The following is a 26,627-nucleotide window of genomic DNA, read 5'->3' as shown; positions in this document are numbered from 1 at the left end:
ATAAAATTGCCTTCTAAGTATAATTCTCTACATTAATTTTGAATTTCTTTAAATATAGGATAGTGAAGTTTTTATTACTGATAAAAAGACTGATAATTCAGAGGTTTTCTGGAATCCAACACCTGACATTAAGCAATGGAGATTAATAAGGCACACTGTAAAATTTGAAGAACAGGGAGATTTTGAATCAGAGAAGTAAGTATACTGTTTTACAGCTAACTTCATAAGAATCAGAGAGTAGTTTTTCAATTCCTTAATGAAATGGTCATTTTGTCACCTTCCTTCTGTCATATCTTAATTCAGCAAAATAGTTTATCATTTGTGGAATGTGACAGTATTCTGTTTCTGTGTATAAGAATGTCAAATAAATATAATATATATCGTCTTGCTTTTCTGTACCTCAAAACTACTCATGTTTTTCTTTATCAACTTCTCCAGAACCTTAAAAAAAAAAAAGTTTTGTTTAAATAAGATTACAGGACTAATTAGTGACTCTTAGTTTCTACCTGGCAACTGTTTTCTAACCTAGTTTAGGCATTAGAACTCTAGGTAAAGGGAATGGTGCAGAATCTACTTCTGTACCATTCTCTGAAACAAAAATAAAGTTACTGGATGGACTGGCTTCTAAAGGACTTATTAGTTGGATAATAATTAAGGCTATCATTTCTGTTCTTAAGTCATGGACTTTTTTGAATCAAAAATATTATATACACATTCCCCATTTTATTGTTATTATATCTTTGTGTTAAGAGAAAGAGACTTATGTATAAAAGATACTTTGCTAGGCACTAAACACTCATTTTGCAACTTAGTCCTCCCTACATGTTCCCACATACATACTATTCTCTCTCATGGGAATTCAAGTGTGTGTGTACCTTCCTTTCTACACTCAAAATTAAGGTTGTCAAAGATGGAAGAATGTGTATGTACCAGTTCTAAATATTCTGCCATAACCACTTGATGTTCTTTATCCAGAGATAAGCTTTGCCAAGGCATACACAGGATAATTTTTGAGAGTGTATAATTCAGCATATTTGAAGATGAGGAAATGAGACTTAGGATAAATAACTTTAAGTGCACCAGCTACGAAGTGGCAGCTCTAGGACTTGACTCAAGTCTATCTGATCCCAAAGCCTTTTCTTCTGGTTTTAACATGCTGCCTTTCTAGATGGGTAGGATATAGATATACTTTTATTTAACAGAAGAACAAACTAGTAGAGGATATCATTTTACCTCAGTAGTCTTTTCTGTTAAACCAGTGGTTCTCAACACTGGCAATACATTAAAATATTTTGGGGAAACATTTAAAAAATGTATCAATACTTGGGCCTGACCCCAGAGATTCTGATTATAAAAGTTCTCTGATAATTCATGGATCCAAACTTGAGAAGCACTGCATTACGTTAATGGATCTTTCTGAAGCCAGTGGATGTTAAACAGTGTAAGAATCATCTAGGAAGCTTGCTTAAAGCATAGATTCCTGAACTTTACCTTCATTACTTTCCTATCATCTTGAGCCAGCAACACTTACTACCATGAGTTTTAGAGTCTATATAGTAAGTTTCTCTTGCCAAGTAAAAATAAAATTAGTCTGCACTTATGAACTTAGTTCATAGAGAGTCCCTCTCTCTACTCAAGGGACTGAATTTATATCTTGACTCATTTCTAAGCCTGTGAGCATAAGTGTTGTCAAAGCCAGAAATTCATGTGAGCATGTTTTTTCTCTACAAGGGGATTGAAGCCTGTTCTATATAGATTTTATTTTCTGTTGCATTTTTAATACTATTTTTGCACATGTATTAGACTCTGGCAACGGGTAACTCGAGCCATAAATGCCAAAGACCAAACTGAAGCTACCCAAGAGAAGTACGTTTTGGAAGAAGCTCAAAGACAAGCTGCCAGAGATCGGAAAACAAAAAATGAAGAATGGTCTTGCAAATTATTTGAACTTGATCCACTCACAGGAGAATGGCATTACAAGTTTGCAGAGTAAGTAACTTAAAATAGTTTATTTCAAACAGTATATTATTAGCATGGTTTATTGCCTTTATTTCTAGAATATTTGTTTCTGGAGTATTTTTTAATTAAACCATGTATATTAGTGTGAGATTTTTAAACTTGGTTTTGCATTCATTATAAGCTTGACTCTATGATAGTAGTTAGCCTATAAAATGAGGGTCCAAAGATTAGATATGGGGAAATCTCATTATTAGAACTACTTATATAATTATTAATAAAATTGAATCATATAATAGAAAATTTTAAAGTTCTTTGTTTAGTCATTGAGCAAATGGTATTTTTTTTTTTCATTTGTGTAGTACCCGACCATGGGACCCACTTAATGATATGATACAATTTGAAAAAGATGGCGTTATTCAGACCAAAGTGAAACATCGTACTCCAATGGTATGTAATAAAAAACCAGATACACTAGATACATAAATTTGTTAAATCTTTAGTATCTGTAACAACCAACATTTAAAATTTGGTTTCAAAATGTAAAATTTGGGGTGAGCAAAATAGGCAGCTCTGAACTCTTGTTACCCCCAAAAAACATCAGAAAACAAGCAAAAACTGTCAACTCAGTTTGCCAGAACTCTGGAAAACAGTCAGAGGTGTTCAGCAACCAAGTGAACACTGGATCAAGAAAGTGCAAAGAGAGGAAAGCTTTATGGCATTTTTCCTGCCCTTGCCCCAGGTCCTTCCCAGTGCAGTAGCAGTCTTGAAGGGCCCCTGCATTGCCAGTGTAAGTTCCTAGTTCCAGAAGGAACAGAGTGGACCTCAGACACAATTGTGTATGTCTGTCCTAAGCTGTCAGGATACTACCTGAAGGACTTACACAGGCACTCATCTCTGAGAAAATCAGTAAAGACAAGTTATTCAAGGGAGCCAAACAAATTCTGGAGCTTAAAGGTATAATGAAAATGAAAATTCACCAGAGATATTCAAAAGCAAATATAAGCAAGCATAAGACAGGATCAGGAAACTTAGAGATAAGATCATGGAAATTATCCAGTCTGAGGAGGAGAAAGAAAAATGAATGAAGTGACATGAACAGAGCCTAAAGGACCTGTGGGACACCATCAAGTGGGTTATCATTGCATTATGGGAGTTCCACAGAGAGAAGACAGAGAAATGAATGAAGAATATTTAAGGAAAGAAGACCCCCAAATCCCTAAATTTGGTGAAAGATATAAATCTACAAATTCAAGAAGCTGAACAAACTCCAAGTAGGATGATCTCAGAGAGAACCACACCACAGCAAACTGTCAAAAGCCAAAGAGAGTCTTAAAACCAGCAGAGAAAAGCAACTTATCACATACATCAGGGATCATCCATAGGATTAACAACCGATTTCTCATAGAAACCATGGAGGCCAGAAGGCAATGAAATGACATATTTAAAGTGGTAGAAGAAAAAACTTGTCAATCAAGAATTCTATATCTGGCAAACCTGTCATTCAAAAATGGGGGAGAAATTAAGACATTCCCAGATAAAAGCTGAGGGAGTTCATTACCACTAGACCTGCCCTACAAAAAGATGCTAAGGGAAATCCTTCAGAATAAAATGAAACTCAAAGCTGTATGAAGTAATATTTTCAATAAATAGTTGGGCAAATATAAAACTAGTGCTGTTGTAATTTTAGTTTGTAAGTCATCTTTTATTTCCTACAGGACTTAAAAAATAAATGAATGAAAAATAACTTAATTACATATCTTTGTTATCAGACATACAATGTATAAAGATATAGTTTGTTACAACATAAAAGCAGAGAGGATGGAGCTGTATAGGAGGAAAGTTTTTGTGTACTACTGAAGTTAAGTTGGTATCTACTCAAACTAGATTGTTGTAGAGGTAGGTGTAAATGTCATCCCCATAGTAACCACAAATAAAATACCTTAAAAAATACACACAAAAGAAAATGAGAAGGGAATCAAAACAGTTTACTACAAGAAAGAAACACAAAAGCAGGCAGTAATGGAGTAAATTAAGAAACAAAAAACATATATGACATATAGAAAGTAGTAGCAAAATCAGAAGTTCTTATCCATAGTCACTTTAAAATGTAAATAGATTAAACTCTCTGAGCAAAAGACAAATTGTAAAAATTGATTAAAATAAACATAACCCAACTATATGCTGTGTACAAGAGATTCACTTTAGATCCATAGACAGAGTAACATGAAAGGTTAGAAAATAATATTATGTGCAAATAGCAACTAAAGGAAAACTGAGGTGTTTATACTAATGTCAGACTAAATAGACTTTAAGTCAAAACTTGTTACAAGAGACAAAAAGGAACATGGCGTATTGATAAAAGGGTCAATTCATATATATGTATATACACACCAATCAACAGAGCCCCAAAATATACAAAGCAAACTGACAGAATTGGAAGATAGAAACAGCTCTATAACAATAGATGGAAAATTCAGTAAATTACTTTTAGCAATAGGTAGAACCTCTAGATAGAAGATCAATAAGGAGGAAATGGATAACTTGAACCACACTGTAAACCAACTTGACCTAGCAGACACACAGAACAATCCACCCAGCCACGGAAGAATGCACATTCTTCTCAAGTATACATGGAACATTCTTCAGGATAGACCATATAACATGTCTCAGTAAATCCCACCTACTCAGGTGATTGAGGCATGAGAATCATGTAAACCTTGGAGACGGAGGTTGTAGTGAGCCGAGATCACACCATTGCACTCCAGCCCGGGCAACAGAGTGAGACTCTATCTCAGAAACAAACAAAACAAAACAAAACAAAACTCAATGGGTCAAAGAAAAACACAAGGGAAATTAGGTAATACTTAGACAAGTGAAAACAAAAATACAGTATAACAAAACTTACGAGATGCAGCAAAGGTAAGGAAAATATATATCTGTGAACATCTACATTAAAAGAGATCTCAAATCAATAACCTTACTTCATACCATGAGAAACTGGAAAAAGAAGAAAAAACTAAACCCAAAGCTAGCAGAAGAAGAAAATAATGAAGATTAGAGTACAGATAAACAGAATAGAGAGTAGGAAAAAAATAGAATTTGTGAAACCAAACCAAAAGTTGCTCTTTGATAAAAATAAAGAAAATCAATAAACCATCAGCTAGGCTGAGGAAGCAAGAAAGAAGACAACAAATGACTAAAATCAGCAATTAAAGTGGCGATGTTACTACCAATCATAAAGAAATAGAAGGGATTATGAGAGAACACTGTGAATAATTGTATGCCAACAAATCCCTAGAAACTCACAAATTACATAAACTGACTCAAAAAGAAACAGAAAATCTCAATAGAGCTGTAACAATAAAGAGATGGAATCAGTAACCAAAAACCTCCAAAGAAAAATTCAAGATCAGATGGCTGCACTGGTGAATTCTACAAAACTTTAAAGAACAAGCACAAATCCTTCTCAAACTCTAAAAAATAGAAGAGATGGGAACATTTACTGACTTATTCTCTGAAGCTAACATTACCCTAATGTCAAAGCCAGATAAAGACATCACAAGAAAATAAAATTACAAACAATAACCTTTATAAGTAAGATTCATACATCCTTAACAAAATAGTAGCAAACAAAATTCAGTAGCATATTAGAAAGATTACACACCATGACCAAGTGGAATTTATTCCAGAAATGCAAGGTTGGTTCCACGTAAGAAAATCAATGTAATATATCACATTAAGAAGGGGGGAAATCACATGGTCATCTCAATTGACACAGAGAAAGCATTTGACAAAATCCATCACCCTTTCATAATCAAAAGAAAGACCTCATAAAACTAGGAAGAGAAGAGACTTCCTCAACATGATTAAGGGCATGTATGAAAAACCCACAAATAGTAGACTCAGTGGTGACAGGTTGAAAGCCTTCCCCGTAACATCAGGAACAAGACAAACATTCCCACTTTCACCACTCCTATTTACCATTGTACTGAAAGTTCTAGCTAGAGCAAGAAAAAAAAAGAGAAGTCATCAAAATTGGAAACAAAGAAGTAAAACTATCTCTAATTAACAGGTGACATTATCCTATATATAGAAAATCCCAAATAATCCATAGAAAGCTACTAGAGCTAATGAACTTAAGAAAAATTGCTGGGAATAAGATCAACACACAAAAATCAGTTATGTTTCTAACAGTAAAAACTCTCGAAATTAAGAAAGCAATTCAATGATAGCATCTAAAAGAACAAATTTAACCAAGGAACTGAAAGACTTTTACAGTGAAAACTATAAAACATTGCTAAAGAAATGAAAGAACATTTAAATAAAGGGAAAGACACCTCATATTCTCAGGTAGAAAAGGTTAATATTGTTAAGATTTTGGCCAGGCACAGTGGCTTATGCCTGTAACCTCAGCACTTTGGGAGGCTGAGGCAGAGGAATTGCTTGAGCCCAGTAGTTTGAGACCAGACTGGACAACATGGCAAAACTCTGTCTCTACAAAAAAATAGAAAAATTAGCTGGGCATGGTGGCACATGCCTGTAGTCTCAGCTACTTGGGAGGCTGAGGTGGGAGGATCACCTGAGCCCAGAGAGGTCAAGGCTGCAGTGTTGTGACGGCACTACTATACTCCAGCCTGGGTAAGAGTGAGACCCTGTCTCAAAAAAATAAGAATATAACAGTACTACTCAAAGCAACCCACTGATTCGCCACAATCCCTGTCAATGTTACAAACCTTTTTTTGCAAAAATGGGAAAGCAGATCCTCAAATTCACATGGAATTGCAAGGGACCACAAATAGCCGAAACAATTTTGAAAAAGAAGTATAGAGAAAACTCTCACTTTTCGATTTCAAAACTTACTATAAAGCTACAGTAATCGAAGGAATGTGGTACTTATGTAAGAACAGGCATATTGACCGATGGAATAGAATTGAGTGTCTAAATGTCAAGCCAGACATCCATGGTCAATTAATTAATTAATTAATTAATTTTAATTATACTTTAAGTTCTGGGATACAAGCACAGAATGTGCAGTTTTGTTACATAGGTATACACATGCTATGGTGGTTTGCTACACCCATCAACCCGTCATCTATGTTAGGTATTTCTCCTAATGCTATCCCTCCCCTATCCCCCGACCCACCAATAGGTCCCGGTGTATGATGTTCCCCATCCTGTGCCCATGTGTTCTCATTGTTCAGCTCCCACTTATGAGTAAGAACATGCGGTGTTTGGTTTTCTGTTCCTGTGTTAGTTTGCTGAGAATGATGGTTTTCAGCTTCATCCATGTCCCTGTGAAGGACATTAACTCATCCTTTTTTATGGCTGCATAGTATGCCATGGTGTGTATATGCCAGATTTTCTTTATCCAGTCTATCACTGATGGGCATTTGGGTTGTTTCCAAGTCTTTGCTATTGTGAATAGTGCCACAATAAACATACGTGTGCATGTGTCTTTATAGTAGCATGATGTATAATCGTTTGGTATATACCCAGTAATGGGATTGCTGGGTCAAATAGTATTTCTAGTTCTAGATCCTTGAGGAATCGCCACAGTCTTCCACAATGGTTGAACTAATTTACACTCCCACCAGCAGTGTAAAAGCGTTCCATTTCTCCACCTGCTCTCCAGCATCTCTTGTTTCCTGACTTTTTAATAATTGCCATTCTAACTGGCATGAGATGGTATCTCATTGTGGTTTTGATTTGCATTTCTCTAATGATCAGTGATGATGAGATTTTTTTAATATGTTTGTTGGCTGCATAAATGTCTTCTTTTGAGAAGTGTCTGTTCATATCCTTTGCCCACTTTTCCATGGTGGTGGTGTTTTTTTTTTTTTTTCTCATGAATTTGTTTAAGTTCCTTGTAGATTCTGGATATTAGCCTTTGTCAGATGGATAGATGGCAAAAAGTTTCTCCCATTCTGTAGGTTGCCTGTTCACTCTGACGATAGACTCTTTTGCTGTGCAGAAGCTCTTTAGTTTAATTAGATCCCATTTGTCAATTTTGGCTTTTGTTGCCATTGCTTTTGGTGTTTTAGTCATGAAGTCTTTGCCCATGCCTGTGCACTGAATGGCATTTCCTAGGTTTTCTTCTAGGGTTTTTATGGTTTTAGGTCTTATGTTTAAGTCTTTAATCCATCTTGAGTTAATTTTTGTATAAGGTGTAAGGAAGGAGACCAGTTTCAGTTTTCTGCATAAGGCTAGCCAGTTTTCCCAGCACCATTTATTAAATAGGGAACCCTTTCCCCATTGTTTGTTTGTGTCAGGTTTGTCCAAGATCAGATGGTTGTAGATGTGTAGCATTATTTCTGAGACCTCTGTTCTGTTACATCGGTCTATGTATCTGTTTTGGTTACTGTAGCCTTGTAGTACAGTTTGAAGTCAGGTAGCGTGATGCCTCCAGCTTTGTTCTTTTTGCTTAGGATTGTCTTGGCCATATGGGCTTTTTTTTTGGTTCCATGTGAAATTTAAAGTCGTTTTTTCTAATTCTGTGAAGAAAGTCAGTGGTAGGTTGATGAGTATAGCATTGAATCTATAAATTACTTAGGGCAGTACGGCCATTTTCACGATATTGATTCTTCCTATCCATGAGCATGGAATGTTCTTCCATTTGTTTGTGTCCTCTTTTATTTCGTTGAGCAGTGGTTTGTAGTTCTCCTTGAACAGGCCCTTCACATCCCTTGTAAGTTGTATTCCCAGGTATTTTATTCTTTGTAGCAACTGTGAAAGGGAGTTCACTCATGATTTGGCTCTCTGTCTGTTATTGGTGTGTAAGAATGCTTGTGATTTTTGCACATTGATTTTTTTGTATCCTAAGACTTTGCTGAAGTTGCTTATCAGCTTAAGCAGATTTTGGGCTGAGACAATGGTGTTTTTTAAATATACAATCATGTCATCTGCAAACAGGGACAATTTGACTTCCTCTTTTCCTATTTGAATACCCTTTATTTCTTTCTCTTGCTTGATTGCCCTGGCCAGAACTTCCAGTACTATGTTGAATAGGAGTGGTGAGAGAGGGCATCCTTGTCTTGTGCTGGTTTTCAAAGAGAATGTTTCCAGCTTTTGCCCACTCAGTATGATATTGACTGTGGGTTTGTCATAAATAGCTCTTATTATTTTGAGATACGTTCCATCGATACCTAGTTTATTGAGAGTTTTTAGCATGAAGGGGTGTTGAATTTTATTAAAGGCCTTTTCAGCATCTATTGAGATAATCATGTGGTTTTTGTCCTTGGTTCTGTTTATGTGATGGATTAAGTTTATTGATTTGCATATATTGAATCAGCCTTGCATCCCAAGGATGAAACTGACTTGATCTTGGTGGATCAGCTTTTTGATGTGCTGCTGGATTCGGTTTGCCAGTATTTTATTGAGGATTTTTGCATCGATGTTCATCAGGGATATTGTCCTGAAAGTTTTTTTGTTGTGTCTGCCAGGTTTTGGCATCAGGATGATGCTGGCCTTATAAAATGAGTTAGGGAGGAGTCCTTCTTTTCCTTTTGTTTGGAATAGTTTCAGAAGGCATGGTACCAGCTCCTCTTTGTACCTCGGGTAGAATTCAGCTGTGAATCCGTCTGGTCTTGGGCTTTTTTTGGTTTGGTAGGCTATTAATTGCTGCCTCAATTTCAGAACTTGTTAGTGGTCTATTGAGGGATTCGACTTCTTCCTAGTTTAGTCTTGGGAGGGTGGATGTGTCCAGGAATTTATTCTTTCTTCTAGATTTTCTAGTTTATTTGTGTAGAGGTGTTTATAGTATCCTCTGATGGTGGTTTGTATTTCTGTGGGATTAGTGGTGACCTCCCTTTTATCACTTTTTATTGTGTGTATTTGATTCTTCTCTCTTTTCTTCTTTATTAGTCTGGTTAGTGGTCTGTTTTGTTAATCTTTTCAAAAAACCAGCTCCTGGATTCATTGATTTTTTTGAAGGGTTTTTCATGTCTTTTTTTTGGTTCCATGTGAAATTTAAAGTAGTTTTTTCTAATTCTGTGAAGAAAGTCAGTGGTAGTTCAGTTCTGCTCTGACTTAGTTATTGCTTGTCTTCTGCTACCTTTTGAATTTGTTTGCTCTTGCTTCTCTAGTTCTTTTTATTGTGATGTTAGGGTGTTGATTTCAGATCTTTCCCACTTTCTCCTGTGGGCATTTAGTGCTATAAATTTCCCTCTAAACACTGCTTTAGCTGTGTCCCAGAGATTCTGGTACGTTGTATCTTTGTTCTCATTGGTTTCAAAGAACTTACTTATTTCTGGCTTAATTTCGTTGTTTACCCAGTAGTCATTCAAGAGCAGGTTATTCAGTTTCCAGGTGGTTGTGTGGTTCTCAGTGAGTTTCTTAATCCTGAGTTCTAATTTGATTGCGCTGTGGTCTGAGAGACTTTTTGTTATGATTTCCGTTTTTTTGCATTTGCTAAGGAGTGTTTTACTTCCAATTATATGGTCAGTTTTAGTATATGTGTGATGTGGTGCTGAGAAGAATGCGTATTCTGTTGATTTCGGGTGGAGAGTTATGTAGATATCTATTAGGGCTGCTTGATCCAGGGCTGAGTTCAAGTCCTAAATATCCTTGTTAATTTTCTGTCTCGTTGATCTAATATTTACAGTGGAGTGTTAAAGTCTCCCACTATTACTGTGTGAGAGTCTAAGTCTCTTTGTAGGTCTCTAAGAACCTGAAATGAATTAAGACTTTGGGGGACTGTTGGGAAGGCATGATTGGTTTTGAAATGTGAGGACATGAGATTTGGAGGGGCTAGGGGTAGAATGATATGATTTGGCTCTGTGTCCCCACCCAAGTCTCATCTTGAATTGTACTCCCATAATTCCCACGTGTTGTGGGAGGGACTTGGTGGGAGATCATTTGAATCATGGGGATCATTTGAATATAATCCCCCATATTATATTGTTCTTGTGGTAGTGAATAAGTCTCACGGGATCTGATGGTTTTATCAGAGGTTTCCAGTTTTGCATCTTCCTCATTCTGTCTTGCTGCCACCATGTAAGAAGTGCCTTTTGCCATCTGCCATGATTTTGCGACCTCCGCAGACATGTGGAACTATAAGTCAAATTGAACCTCCTTTTCGTCCCAGTCTCAGGAATGTCTTTATCAGCAGCATAAAAATGGACTAATATATCTTGTCTTTCTGATTCTAGTTTCTAATCTTGCATTTAGGTTTTTAAGTTTAATACTGAACACCAAAATTACAAATCTATTAATAGGATAGAGTCCAAAGTTTATTATTCTAAGGAAAATTTAGTCATGGTTGATGGTTTCGTATACTTTTGAATCTTGTGCATCCATTTAAATGCTTTCAATAAGTTAAAATAATGCTCTACAAAATAATAGTATCATTTTTATTTATTATAAGATACTTTCTGTACTACCCAGATGTGATTAAAAGTAAATAAACAGTTTTACTGGAAACCCAGCATCGTTCAGTGGGAATGTTTCTAACATCAGGAACAAGATAAATATAATTTATACACACTATTACTTAACATTCTACTAGAGATACTAGCTGGTGCAGTCAGAGGTAGGGGGATCTATATTCGTATTTGTTTATGTATACATAAAAATATCCCTGGATATAAACTGATAGTGACGGGTACCTCTTTAGTGTGAGAGACTGGGTATACTGTTTGTTGTGTATTTTACTTTTTGACATTTGTGCCAAATTACTTCCTATTAAAATAAGATCATTTGATTGCATAAGCACATCACCTTTGTTAAATTTGAATTAGACTATTTCATTGTTGTCTTTTTTTTTCTGAATATCATGCCTATGTGCAGATAATTTTGACAGTTGTACACAATTGGTCTTCAGTCCAAAATACAGTGCAAATTCACAAAATAGTTATTTTTTTCTTTAGGTTAATGTCCCCAAAATGAAACATAAGCCAACCAGACAACAGAAGAAAGTAGCAAAAGGCTATTCCTCCCCAGAACCTGACATCCAAGACTCCTCTGGAAGTGAAGGTAAAAATATTTATTGCAGACTAATGAGAGTCTAATTTTTTTTAATTACTACACAATTTGATATGAATATGGTTTTTCATATTAACTCAAGAAGTTACATGATTTGGTTGGGGCAGGGTTGAGGTACAAAAGCAATTCTAGATCATAGATAAGTTGTGAGACAAGGACGCAAGGTAAAGAAACAGAAAATGAAAAAGGGGAGACACTTAAATAAAAACCACACTCTAGGGCGGGCGTGGTGGCTCACGCCTGTAATCACAGTACTTTGGGACGCCAAGGTGGGCAGATCACTTTAGGCCAAGAGTTCAAGAACAACCTGGCCCACATGGCGAAACCCCGTCTGTACTAAAAATAGGAAAAAAGTAGCCAGGTGCAGTGGTGCACACCTGTAATCCCAGCTACTTGGGAGCCTGAGGCACGAGAATTGCTTGAACCCAGGAGGGAGAAGATGCACTGAGCCGAGATCGCACTACTGAACTCCAGCCTGGGTGACAAAGTTAGACCCTGTCTCAAAAAAAAAAAAAAAAAAAAAAAAAAAACACACACACACACACACACACACACTCTAGGTGATAGCTACCTCTTATACCTTGTTAACCTCTGAAAAATTGTTGATGGTTCCCTAGATTGAATTCAGACGCATTTTTTGAGCTTTGAGCTCACTTCCATGCTTCAAAAATGTTTTTCATTTCCAGAATATATTACTGTAGTGTTGGGAAGTGACAGACAATAAAAATATAAAACTTAGGAACTGCTAGATTAAATTGTACTCCATTCTTATTCGAGTCAGATAATGTGTAAACTATCTTGAACTACATTGAGATATAATCATGAAAGGATTAAAGTGATGTTTGTGATATTATGACAAAAAAAAAGAAAAAAAAAACTTTAAGCCATAATCTCTACTGAGTTTACACTGAACTACGGAGCCCATTTTAACCTATAAAGATAACACTAGAGGTGAATAAATGGTAGATTACTAAGAAATTAGATGACAAGCGATAACCAGTTTAAAGGAGAGGGAGCTCAATTCAATTCGAGGGAAAGTTCTTAGAATTCTGATGAATTATTAGGATTTCTAATGGATTATAGCAGTCTGGGCTTGGGGAGTGGGGTGAGGTAACATACTCGAGTAGTTAGAGGAATGAAACAAATAAAGGTTTAAAAGCAGGAGTCACATGGCATCCCAGTGTGTTAGAAGACAGTATTGGTTGTATTATTGTTATTCCCATTTTACAAGAAAAGAAACTGAGACACAAGTTAACCTGCCTAAGGTCACATACCCCATAAGTAGGTATATGTATGTTATATATGCAGATTTTTTGGCTCCTTAATTCACTCTGTCATCCACTTTACTATATAACGTATCAGCAGACATTTACTGAGTAATTAATATGTGCCAGACTGTATGTTAAATACACCGTATAACAACCCTGTGAAGTCTGGTATTATTATCCCTATTTTTAAAGTGAGAAAGCTGAGACTTGTAGAGAGGTTAAGTAGGATCTGAACCAAAATGGAAAGGAAGGAATGCATATGAGAGGGAATTTGGAAAAACATATACAGCTTGCTGATTGGCAGTAAAAATTTGCAGAAGTGTCGAAAGGGATTTAAAGTTTGGGTAACTAAACACTAACAATAAAATATTGAAAAAAGGGCTCAAGAAGCTGACTTCTTCAGAGGTAGGCAAATGGGCAAGGAACAGAAAACAGTAATACCTTCTTCAAGTTAATATATATTTTCTAATGAATTATTTCTGTTTTAATTAGTTAAAAAATAAAAGTGCCATCCAAAATTCAACTGTGTGGTTCTTTAAATATATTTGTAGTGTTCTAGTGTTGCAATGATGTGTTTGAAACTTCAAAAGTGCAGAGTATTCATATTACTATGCTAATCTCTAGGCTACAAAAACAAATGCCCAGGAAAATTTTTATTACATGAGAAACATTAAATTGAACTGTAGATTATTTTTATAGTTTCAACTTCATTCTAAATGTCTTTTTAGCTCAGTCAGTAAAACCAAGTACAAGAAGAAAGAAAGGAATAGAACTGGGAGACATTCAGAGTTCCATCGAATCTATAAAACAAACACAGGAAGAAATTAAAAGGTAATATACTAACAGTTACTGTTCCTTTGAGACCAAGGAGTAGTTAAGAATCCTGTTATGTGGGAAATCATATGCAAACTTCATATTTTTATAACATTTAGCTAAGTTAAAATAGAATGTTAGTTTCTATCACCTGATGTTTGACACTTATGAAATTCCTCCATCACTAAAATACTTGGGAAGGGAGGAGAGGTTGTTTTTTCTCTGTGAGGGTAGAATTGGAATCACTTTATTTACTCCTGTAGTATGCTAGGAATGTAGCTGAGTTGCCTGTGGAGGTGGGGTTGTTTCTGAGAAAGTCAGTTAACAAAGGCCTCTATAGTCCCTTCTGTGCATGGCTATTATTTCATTGGAATGCATCAGTTGAAATATTGAAATGCATCCATAACAGTGGGTAAATATTCACTCTCTGAGCCCTTAAGTATTCCTCTTTGCAGTCTCAGACCCCTCCCCCAGCCCCTACATACCACCCCATTACCCAGCAACTAAAAATTAAGTGCTCTGTGAGTGTATAATATCAAATTGTGGGCTCTATGCCAACATTTCTGGCAAATCATTATAAAATTTGTTGTTGCTTATTTTTGTAGAAATATTATGGCTCTTCGAAATCATTTAGTTTCAAGCACACCTGCCACAGATTATTTTCTGCAACAAAAAGACTACTTCATCATTTTCCTCCTGATTTTGCTTCAAGTCATAATAAACTTCATGTTCAAGTAGAAGTTCTCTGCCATTGAATCAGTGAACTAGAAAGATCTGATTTGGCCTGGGACCAGTGTTCAAGTTGGTTTGGTCTTTATTAAAAATCACAATATTCTGAAAACAAAAAACCTAGGAGATAAATGTAGAGGTATTGACTTTTCGTATCTTTTATCTTCACACTGAAACAAGAGCTATCCTATTTGATTATTAAAGTGAGCTATGTGTTAAGTGCCAGGACATTTCTAGCTTTTGTGAGAATGTGTCTACATGTGAGTATAATAAACCCACATGTATACACAATTGTCTCTTATGTACTCTTACCTGACAGTAGTCTTTGTATTCTATAGTATGTTCTGAGATACAGTGTTAACATTGTTCATAACAAAAAATGCTATCAATCTTATAAATATATGTAATCTATTTTCTTCATAAAACAGGCACAAAACTTTTATCAGTAGGGAATTACAGATTGAGAAATGATGGAAAAATAGACATAATTAATTCAATACACTACTGTTAAAATCATTTGCAAAGCACTCAGCTCAATTGTCTTCTTAGAAGGAAAGAAAAAGTATGAATAGTCAAAATGAATACACTGAGAGAGATAAATGGCAAATTGCTTTTTTAAAAGTTTACATAAGATTTTTTTTTTAACCCCTAGAATTTAATATTTATAGATCCAGGTAAATATATATACTTTTGTTTACATCAGTATAAAAACACTGGTGTGCAACTACTTGGATTGATTATAATACCACCTTAAGCACTTGCTGAAAAAAATGTGGTCAAAATTGATTGCTGTCCTTTTTTCTTATTTTTGTTTTTCTTAAGTCAGCTGGTTCATAACATAGGCCAAATTCTAGAGATGTTTGTAGGGCATTTGAAGTGCTGATAATTCATGTTTTTTCATTATGAAAACTTATTTTAGCTTTAGACTCTAATGTGTTCAGTGAATAAGCAGGATACAAAAAATTATAACCAGTATTTTACTTCAAAAACCAAAAAGAGAAAGGCAATAAGAAAAGACACTGTGTGGTGGCCTTTATGTGAACATTAAAATTGGTTTTTGTAAAATGTGCAATAAGTTGAGTTTTTACGAAGAGTATCAAGTTCTGAAGTTTAATTTTTTATTATCCTCCCTCTTCTTAGTAACTTCTTTCTGTGGCAAAACCACAATTCTTTAAGATTCCTATTGTTCAGGCTAAGGCAAACTAAGTTTTTTTGTTTGTTTCTTCAGTTTAATATTTTGACTTTGTATTTTTACAGAAATATTTATATTCCTCGAAAGCAATTTTTGCCAAGGTAGTTAGGTTTAGGAATATGTTGTTCTAAAATATATCTTAGAATCCTGAAAGTATAGATTTTGAAATGTTTTTTAATGAAAATGAAGGTCAGAGAGAATAGTCACCCCCACCACATTTGCCTTTCTGTAGGAGGAGGCTGTGAAATGGTAACATTACAATCATTTATGCCATGATAAATACAAGGGTTGATTGGTAAATTATAAAAATCAAAATGATAAAAAGAGCCTGCTTTTTTCCCTAATCAATATAGCTATCTCAAGTATCCTTAGGTTTCTATGAAGAACCATTTCCCATGTTTTGTTGGCAAAATAATGCTGTATTCCATATGTACATGTGACAGGATGTTTTAAATTGATAAAAGGATAAATATACCCAGTGTTTTCATGACATTAGAACAAATGGAGTTTTGGTTATATTTTGTATTTGTCAATATAATGTTTGTATTCACATTCTGTTACACTCTGCCTATTCATTGATATATTCTGTAAATATTGTACAGTTTCATCTTTTTTATGGTTTAGTTAATTACATACAACTTGATTGGCTTATCACAAAAATCATTTCATCATTAAACCTTGTTAACATTTTTTTTATTGGTGACCCACCTCTTAGGACTTTGGTCTTATCCACGTGTATGTTGTTTTCATTTGGTCCAAATAATATTTTATTTGTATGGGTATCTTCTAAGACTAAATAGGTAGTTATGTTCTTTATTTTTAAAATTTCTTTTTAGAGCAAATGTTATGGGTTCTTACCCAAAGAGTCAAAAACTATTTCTTAAGAAAGAGCAGGGTTATTCATGACTGTTCCTTATACACTAAAAGCATGCATCTAATCTAATAGTCTCTTATGCTTTTAGTTGTATGAGTTTCTTTCTATGAACTGAACACAAAACTCAGGAATTGGTGGCTTAATTTTAGATCAGTGCTTGTACTAGACTTAGTTATATGAATCTTTAAAACACATAATTACTAACTTTGTAGCCATATATGTAATTGACTTTGAATGTTATTTGCCTGAAATTAATCTTCCTTCACATATGGATTCATAATGTGATTTACGGTTCCAAGTTGTCTGAGAGCCTCATGAGGGTTTCTAGGATTTATGACCAGTTTTTTTCATTTATCCAAATGTTATTTTCCTACATGAAAATTTAACTGAGTAATAATTATTCACATGTGCATTTTCTTTTTAGCTGTTAAATGTACTATGCCATCATCCACCATTTAGTAAGATGTAGCTGGCCCAGGACATGTAAAAAAAAAACAATAAATAGAGCATGTGAAATGTTAAGTTACAGCAATAGATATTTTACTTATATTTCATGTTAGTACTTTTTTGTTTTATATCAGTTATAAAGGTACAGTGTACTCTTTGTCACAGCTCAGTTGGTAATTGCATTCCATTGAAAAGTTGGCCTTGTAAAATACAACTCTCATTTAATATTCATGCTTTTGTGCCTTTAAGAAAATATTTTTGTCATTTTTTTGTGTTACAGAACTATAATATGATTCAAGGTGTTTATAGGCTTAATTGTCATAAAAGGGTCATTTCTGTGTGTCACTTTATTTCTTTTTATATAGCTATATTTAAACAATAATGCTATCTTTTATAAGGTTTGTCTATTTACCTATTCTTTACTCAGACATTGATGTAGACTTGTCAGATTATTCTGAGTATTGTTAACAGTGCCTTTTCGATGGATTTCACACTTTTTGGCTGTTAACTTGTGCCATATACACACAAAATTTTGTGGAAGGCAGTTTTAACTTTTTGAAGAATATCTGTCAAAATTTAAGAAAACAAATGTATAAAATTCCATTTTTTCCAGTGTTTAGCATTTCTAGTAAGCAGTGAGGTTTTCTGTTTGACATACAGTGATGATGGCATTATTGATAAGCCATACATGAGACTGCAGATTATATTGAATCATATTAAATGTACAGAAATAAAATACTAGATTTATATCAAATTTTCCAATTTGAACCAGTGGAGAAAATCCCACAGAAATCAGTAAGTTTACATTTCAGTTTCTATCTTATTTGACTAAGTGGAAAGAGATTCTTTAAAATGTATAACCTGCCATTATGTAATTTGGTTTCATTTTATTCTACCTGTTGTGTGAGTTTAGTATATTTAATTTACTTTTTGTTACTCTTTACATACTGTTTATTTTTATTACAGTTTTTAATTGAAGATGGACTGTTAAAATTGTATAGGACCAGTGTCGTCTTAATATGATTAATATATTTACAAGAGCCACACGAAACCCATGACAAAATGAATGTGAATATTCTTTCTAAAAATTTAGAAAATATCTTTTTGCATTTATGTAATTTGTTTTACAATATCAAAATTTTTCATTTAAAGAAAAAAATGTCATGAAACATTTGAATTGATGAGCCACAGAACTTCAGCTGAAATTTTTTTCACTTTTTAGCATGCTAAATATACATCTGAGTTTAAATATTCTGTTTAATGGCCATTTATAAATACAAGCATTACCACTGGTCAGTTTTGTGTGATAGAATAAAAATATGTTACCTGCAGTGTAAGTACAGCACACTGTCAAATTCTTTTCCTTAAGGTGCACAGTAAATGTACAGATAGTTATAGGCTACTGTTTTGTAATGTAGTACATTTCTAATCTATTATTCCTAACCTATTATAACTGTTTGCAGAGAGAAAAGAATTGAATTTTTCTAATAATCTGTAAAATTATGCTAACTTCTACAAGTAGGCTTCTAAATAAAATTTTTAAAAAAAGCAAACGGTGATCAAGTGACTTTTAATACAATATGGTGACTAAATTAGTGCTAATTTGTTTTAATCTCCCCTTTTAGGGGGATAGGGATAGCTGCAAAGGATGGCAAAGGACTTGAAAGGGATTCAACAGTGAGAATCCCTGAAGTATGCTTTGCTTGGTGCTTTATATTCATTCTTCTCGAATCCTCTATGAGAACTTTAAGAGGAAGTTAGCCAGATTTTATACATGAAGACGCTGAGGCTCAGAGAGGTTGAATGTCTCCAAAAGCTACAGAGTAAGAGTGGTAGCCCACTGTTACTTTAAGAGTAAAAACACAAGTTTGAATCTGTATCTCCATAGTACACTTAAATAGAACTCTAATAGCACTTCACTTCTAAATGTCAGGAATATAATCCACTGCTTGAATCTATATTGAGTAATGTAACCCGAGTAGCACCAGAAAAAAAACCCTACTATTAAACATACACGAAATCCATATGAAAGGGTTTTTTTTTTTTTTACCCCCCTCAGATCACCTATTAGTCTATACCAAGTCAACATCAGATGAGTTCCGAGGCATCATTCCTCTCTGGTTTTCCCCCACCCTCCTTTCTTCTCTCTGCTCAGGGTCCAATTGCTTCTGGCTGTCATTTGGTTTGGTTTGATTAATTGGGGAGAAAAAGATGGGAGGGCCTGCCGGTTCCTCCTATCTTGTTCATAGCAATAAGGATTAAGGAAAACGGGCCCCTCATTGTCCAACCTCAGTGAAACATCTACAAGATCATTTTCTTGCTAATATTGGCATGTTTCTACTCTAGATGATGTATGTTGTGCTGTTATGCTAGTTGAATCTTCTGCATCTCACAAAATATCACTTGTGGGAATAATAAACCAGGAGAGTGGTGACCTACCACAGTAATTTGATGGGTGTGTCAGAGGTGTCTGAACCAGAGCAATTCCATCTTGAATAGGAGCTGGGTAAAATGAGGCTAAGATCTACTAGGCTGCATTCCCAAACGATTAAGGCATTCTAAGTCACAGGATGAGATAGGAGGTTGGCACAAGATACAGGTCACAAAGACCTTGCTGATAAAACAGGTTGCAGTAAAGCTGGCTAAAACCCACCAAAACCAAGATGGCCACGAGAGTGACCTCTGGTTTTCCTCACTGCTACACTCCCATCAGCGCCATGACAGTTGACAGATGTCATGGCAATGTCAGGAAGTTACGCTATATGGTCTAAAAAGGGGAGGCATGAATAATCCACCCCTAACATGTTTAGCGTATCATCAAGAAATAACCATAAAAATGGGCAACCAGCAGCCCTTGGGGCTGCTCTGCCTGTGGAGTAACCATTATTTTATTCTTCTTAATAAACTTGCTTTCACTTTATGGACTCGCCCTGAATTCTTTCTTGCATGAGATCCAAGAACCTTCTCTTGGGGTCTGGATTGGGACCCTTTTCCTGAAACAGGTGTAATATAAGTATTTGAATGTTGAGTGCTAACTATGCCAGGCACTATGCAAAGTGTTTAGTGAACATTCTCCAGAGCTCCTCAAAACCTTTTGAGATTTTTTTTTTATATATATTATCTCCATTGGTTTTTTTGGCGGGGATTGTTTTGTTTTGAGACAAGGTCTTGCTCTGTCGCCCAGGCTGGAGTGCAGTGGTGCGATCTCCGCTCACCGCAACCTCCCTTCCCGAGTTCAAGCGATTCTCATGCCTCAGCCTCCAGAGTAGCTGGGATTACAAGCATGCACTACCATGCCCAGCTAATTTTTGTGTTTTTAGTAGAGACGGGATTTCGCTATGTTGGCCATGCTGGTCTTGAACTCTTGGCTTCCTGTGATCGCCTGCCTCGGCCTCCCAAAGTGCTGGAATCACAGCCATGAGCCACCGCACCAGGCCTATTGTTTTTAAAGATGAGAAAAGCAGAGGTCAAAGAGGATGCTTGGTAAATGCCACAGGTAAGGAAATGACAGAGCAAACCCAGGTCTGAATCCAAAGCCCATACTCTCAAGTGCCTGTGTTTTAGGCCAAGCAAGGTGGCTCATGCCTGTAATCCTAAAACTTTAGAAGGCCAAGTCTGGAGGATCACTTGAGGCCAGGAATTCAAGATCAGCCTGGGCAACATAGGGAGAGCCTGTCGCTACTAAAAAAGAAAATAACCGGGTGTAGTGAGGCACAAAGCGACTTGAAGGCTAAGACAGGAGGATCACGAGCTCAGGAATTTGGAGCTGCAGTGAGCTATGATGGCGCCACTGCACTCCAGCCTGGGCGGCAGAGTGAGACCTCGTCTCTTAAAAAAAAAAAAAAAAAAAAAAAGGGTTGTAATATAAGAGACAGTATTTTCTGTCTGGATTATATACACTAATCCTTGGCCATGTGTTTTAAAGCATACTGTTGATCACCAACGTGACTAATGGATTTAAATCTTCACATCGGCCTGGTGCGGTGGCTCATGCCTGTAATCCCAACACTCTGAAAGGCCCTGGCAGGTGGATCATTCGGGTCAGGAGTTCGAAACCAGCCTGGTCAACATGGTGACATCCCCATCTCTACTAAAAATACAAATATTGGCCGGGCACAGTGGCGTATGCCTGTAATCCCAGCTACTTGGGAGGCTGAGGCACGGGAATCGCTTGAACCCGGGAGACGGAGGTTGCAGTCAGCCGAGACTGCGCCACTGCACTCCAGCCTGGGCGACAGAGCGAGACTCCATCTCAAAAAATAAATAAATAAATGGAATCTTCGCATCATTTCTGCTTAATATCTCTGTGGTGTCTAGAGTTTTATTGTGATACCTGAGTCAAGGAAATGTGGTAAAGCCTCTGCAGCGGACGTAAAGCCTGCAATTCATGGCTGTAGCTAGGCTCTCCTCACCTGTCCTGCATCTACAAATTATTTCCGTGACGGTAAGGAGACCAATTCCTGGAGAATGTGGACAGAACATGCGTGAATCCAAGGCAGAGGTTTTGCCCCGGAACAAGCAGCTTCTGGCAGGGGATGAAAGCCAGCTGAGTTCCAACCGGGGTGCCCTCTCCTTCGCGCAGGCCCCAATACCGTGCTGACTTTGGAAGAAAGTTTCTCGGGAGACTAAGGGATTTGGGGGCAGCGGACGCCACTGGAGGGAAATGAATTCACCTAGGGAGTCGGGGAAGGGCTTAGGGTTGCCGCTCCTGGTACAGCTGCTGGAAATCCTAGTCTTTTTAACTGCCTTCGCAGACAACAGGGCAGCTCACCCCACCTGGCAAAGCTGCGGGGCTTTTCCACCAAGCGGACAGAAGGGCAGCCCTCTCGCCCAACCAAGAAGCCGTGTTACCGGCTTCCGGGTTTTCTCCCCGCCTATTCCGTTTCCGGTCGTTCCCGCCCCTTTTTTCGGTCGGCCCCGGTGTTCTGCAAGCAGGCCAAAAAGGGGAAGCGGCCCAGATGCTAAGTTCTATGGCCGCCACAGGGTCTTTGAAGGCGGCGTTGCAGGTGGCCGAGGTGCTGGAAGCCATCGTAAGCTGCTGCATGGGGCCCGAGGGACGGCAGGTTTTGTGTACGAAGCCGACTGGCGAGGTGCTTCTCAGCCGGAATGGAGGCCGCCTCCTGGAGGCGCTACACTTACAGCATCCCATAGCCAGGTACCCGCGTCCCACACGCTAGCCTGTAGCTGGGCACCCCAGGCAGCCTCTGTGGACCTCTTGTCCCATCCTGAGGCTATACGTACTTGGAAAGACTGACCTCGGGTGAAACCACTGTCTGCTCGGAATTAGAGCCCTGCCCAGGGGAACACTCCTTTACCCCAAATCTTATCAATTCCCAAGACCACTTCTCCCCACTCCACCCAACCGTAGAATCTGAGAATAGAGCACAATTTTTTCCAAGAAAGGAAAAAACTAAGGATGTATCAAAGGAACAATATTCTCATTTTATACTTATGGCTGTGTAAACATGATTTTAATTTAAAATGTGGGAAGCTGGCCTTTTGAAAATGAGTTGCTTTATTTCTTTTTTGTACAGGATGATAGTGGATTGTGTTTCCAGTCATCTCAAAAAAACAGGAGATGGTGCAAAAACATTTATTATCTTTCTTTGCCATTTGCTTAGAGGACTTCATGCAGTCACAGACAGAGAAAAGGATCCTTTGATGTGTGAAAACATTCAAACCCATGGAAGGCATTGGAAAAATTGTTGTCAGTGGAAATTTATTTCCCAGGCTCTCGTAACGTTTCAGACACAAATATTAGACGGTATTATGGACCAGTACCTAAGTAGACACTTTTTGTCTATCTTTTCATCTGCTAAAGAGAGAACATTGTGTAGGAGCTCTTTAGAGTTGCTCTTAGAAGCATACTTTTGTGGAAGAGTGGGAAGAAATAATCACAAATTTATTTCACAGTTGATGTGTGACTACTTTTTCAAGTGTATGACTTGTAAAACTGGGATTGATGTGTTTGAGTTAGTGGATGACTATTTTGTAGAGTTGAATGTTGGTGTCACTGGCCTTCCTGTTTCAGATTCCAGGATCATAGCTGGTCTTGTGCTTCAGAAAGATTTTTCTGTGTACTGCCCAGCAGATGGTGACATACGAATGGTGATAGTAACAGAAACCATTCAGCCTCTTTTTTCCACTTCTGGGTCAGAGTTTATTCTAAATTCAGAAGCACAGTTTCAAACATCTCAATTTTGGATTATGGAAAAGACAAAAGCAATAATGAAACATCTACGTAGTCAGAATGTAAAATTGCTCCTATCTAGTGTGAAACAACCAGATTTAGTTATTTATTATGCAGGGGTGAATGGCATATCAGTGGTTGAGTGTTTATCATCAGAAGAAGTTTCTCTTATCCGGAGGATCATTGGTCTTTCTCCATTTGTACCACCACAGGCCTTTTCACAGTGTGAAATATCTAACACTGCTTTGGTGAAATTTTGTAAACCTCTTATCCTCAGATCCAAAAGATATGTTCATCTTGGCTTGATTGGCACGTGTACATTTATACCACACTGTGTAGTTCTTTGTGGACCAGTGCAGGGTCTCATTGAACAACATGAGGATGCTTTACATGGAGCATTTAAAATGCTTCGGCAATTATTTAAAGACCTTGATCTAAATTACATGACACAAACCAGTGACCAAAATGGCACTTCAAGTCTTTTTATTTATAAGAACAGTGGAGAAAGTTATCAAGCACCAGATACTGGTAAGGGCTCAATACAAAGGCCTTATCAGGACACAGTTGTAGAGAACAAAGATGAATTGGAAAAAACTCAAACATATTTAAAAGTACATTCTAATTTGGTAATTTCAGATGTAGAATTAGAAACATATATTCCGTATTCAACCCCAACAGATACATTCGAAACAGATGAAACGCTGAAATGTTTGTCTTTGGAAAGAAACAGGCTAACTGATGATTATGAACCATTACTCAAAAACAATTCCACTGCTTATTCAACAAGAGGAAACAATAGAATAGACATTTCTTATGAAAATTTACAAGTCACAAATATTACTGGAAAGGGAAGCATGTTACCAGTGAGTTGTAAGTTACAGAATATGGGTGCTTCCCAGAGTTACCTTTCCTCATCTATGCCAGCTGGTTGTGTTTTGCCCGTAGGTGGTAATTTTGAGATCTTGTTACATTACTATCTTCTCAACTATGCCAAAAAATGCCATCAATCAGAAGAAACCATGGTTAGTATGATAATAGCTAATGCACTTTTAGGCATTCCCAGAGTCCTTTATAAATCTAAAACAGGAAAGTACAGCTTTCCACATATATATATAAGAGCTGTCCATGCACTGCAAACCAATCAACCCTTGGTAAGCAGTCAGACAGGTTTGGAATCAGTAACAGGTAAATACCAGCTACTAACTTCAGTCCTTCAGTGTTTGACAAAAATATTAACCATTGACTTGGTAATCACTGTTAAGAGACACCCTCAGAAAGTTCACAATCAAGATTCAGAAGATGAACTATAACATCAGAAGTTGTTTTTTTTTTTTTTTTGAGACGGAGTCTTGCTTTGTCACCCAGGCTGGAGTACAGTGGCACGATCTCCACTCACTGCAAGCTCCGCTTCCCGGGTTCACACCATTCTCCTGCCTCAGCCTCCCGTATAGCTGGGACTACAGGTGCCCGCCACCACGCCCGGCTCATTTTTTTAAATGTATTTTTAGTAGAGACGGGGTTTCACCGTGTTAGCCAGGATGGTCTCGATCTCCTGACCTCGTGATCCGCCCGTCTCGGCCTCCCAAAGTGCTGGGATTACAGGCGTGAGCCACCACGCCCGGTCAGCATCAGAAGTTTTTAACCAAACTTTTCATCTAACTCAAGCCAAGTAAAGCAGGCATGTGACCACCAATTCTAAAATCAGTTCAGTCTGCTTAGGAAAATAGTGTAACTTTAAAAGTCTTTAGAAGAAAGGCACTAAGGTCGCCAGACCAGATGCAAATATTAAATTACTTTATGGAACAAATCTAGAGGGGAAGCCAAGATTTGGCTAAGTGTGTCTGTTTTTTCCCTATTTTATGCCTCTGTGTCTCAGCTCTGTGTTAGCTTCTGTGTTTAGGGTAGGGTGTTTCTTTGTAGCTCCTTTTCACTCTTCTGTATCTTTTTCACTCCAGCCCTCCTTCATCGTTACATGTTTAGTTCATAGAATCATTTAATTTCTGATTTGGGTAGGCTTATTCTAATTGTTTTTAATATTGAATACATTACTTGCATTAATTTTCCCTACTCATACTTTGTAAAGCAGTGAATAAAAGGCTCAAATTATTTTTTCGAAAAGCATAAAATTAGCAGTGAATAAAAGGCTCAAATTTTTTTTCAAAAAGCATAAAATTAATTTTTACTTTTATGTGGTCATTGGTTTATTGCCACCTTGGATAGATTTTCACCTTCAATATACCTTTGAATATATGTTATCTGAAATATAACTGTGCATTGTGAACTCTTTCATTTCTGTAGTAAAAGGTTAATACTAGAAAGGATATACAATTAATACTTTCATTTTCTCCTGACCCCAAGAGCTTGTAAGGATATTTCATGTATTTACTGGTTTTTCTTGTATTTGGTGCATAGCCAGAGTTCCACAGTAACAAATAATTTGACAATTTTTATTTCTAATGTTTATTTGTTTTATTTTTTATTTTTATTTCTAATTTATTTCATTTACAAATGTTCATATTTTAAAAGCTTATCAATGTAAATAACATTATGCATCTTGTCATGGACAAGGACAGTGTCTTCTACTTTTATCAGTTCTCTGTAATAGCCAAAACAGTGCTATATTTACTCCAAGTATTCAGAAATGCTTGTTGAATAAAACAGTGTTATCTTTAATTCATTCCTCTAATTACATGTTTCCAATTTACTTATTCAACAGATTCTTACTTGGGTTGGGATTGAACTTAGGAAAACTGAAGAAAAAAACTTTCATTACAGTTGAAAAAGTGGTGACTAATGTATTTTAAAAACTATAATATCACGATCTTTTATATTAAATATAATTCTGGTTTTTTAAACATTTATGCTATATGATGCATTATTTGTTTCTGTGAATATGGGGAGAATAAATGAGCTCTTTTGCTGAATTCATGGATGAATGAACTTACTTTAAAATTGCTGCATAATTTTTTTCTTTTTTTTTAAATTGCCTTTCAGGTCATTTAGTCACTTTCCTTTTTTTGTGGTTGTGTTAAACACTCCTCCATTACTGTAAGCATTTAATGACTTCCAGGCATGCCCAGTGCTTTGCATATGATAAGCATTTAATAGGTATAAATAGTCACTAGTCCAGGAACGGGGGAACCCTGTTGTGAAGTGAGACTGAGTCTTTTTATGTTT

The 26,627-nt window shown here is 36.5% G+C and overlaps 2 protein-coding genes across 14 annotated transcripts in view; both read left to right on the top strand.

The window, feature by feature from the left end:
- Positions 1-18,813, top strand: part of OSBPL8 (oxysterol binding protein like 8) — a 217,602-nt gene extending 198,789 nt beyond the window's left edge. For all 13 annotated transcript variants that reach the window (XM_050748532.1, XM_050748530.1, XM_050748529.1 and 10 more), the window contains 6 exons: positions 59-195; positions 1,804-1,989; positions 2,319-2,406; positions 11,823-11,928; positions 13,934-14,036; positions 14,624-18,813. In XM_050748532.1, coding sequence (XP_050604489.1) covers positions 59-195; positions 1,804-1,989; positions 2,319-2,406; positions 11,823-11,928; positions 13,934-14,036; positions 14,624-14,756 — 753 coding nt within the window. In that variant the 3' untranslated portion in view covers positions 14,757-18,813. The remainder of the gene's footprint in view (positions 1-58; positions 196-1,803; positions 1,990-2,318; positions 2,407-11,822; positions 11,929-13,933; positions 14,037-14,623) is intronic.
- Positions 18,814-22,141: 3,328 nt separating this feature from the next.
- BBS10 (Bardet-Biedl syndrome 10) lies at positions 22,142-26,374 on the top strand. The gene is made up of 2 exons (XM_050748540.1): positions 22,142-22,415; positions 22,795-26,374. Exons 1-2 carry the CDS (start codon positions 22,219-22,221, stop codon positions 24,758-24,760), a joined length of 2,163 nt encoding a protein of 720 aa, XP_050604497.1. The 5' UTR covers positions 22,142-22,218; the 3' UTR covers positions 24,761-26,374.
- Positions 26,375-26,627: the final 253 nt, after the last annotated feature.

Source organism: Macaca thibetana, chromosome 11 (assembly GCF_024542745.1).
Source record: "Macaca thibetana thibetana isolate TM-01 chromosome 11, ASM2454274v1, whole genome shotgun sequence".
NCBI classification, from domain to species: domain Eukaryota; kingdom Metazoa; phylum Chordata; class Mammalia; order Primates; family Cercopithecidae; genus Macaca; species Macaca thibetana.
Note: the sequence above shows the minus strand (reverse complement) of the source record. Positions and strands in the feature narration are given on the sequence as shown.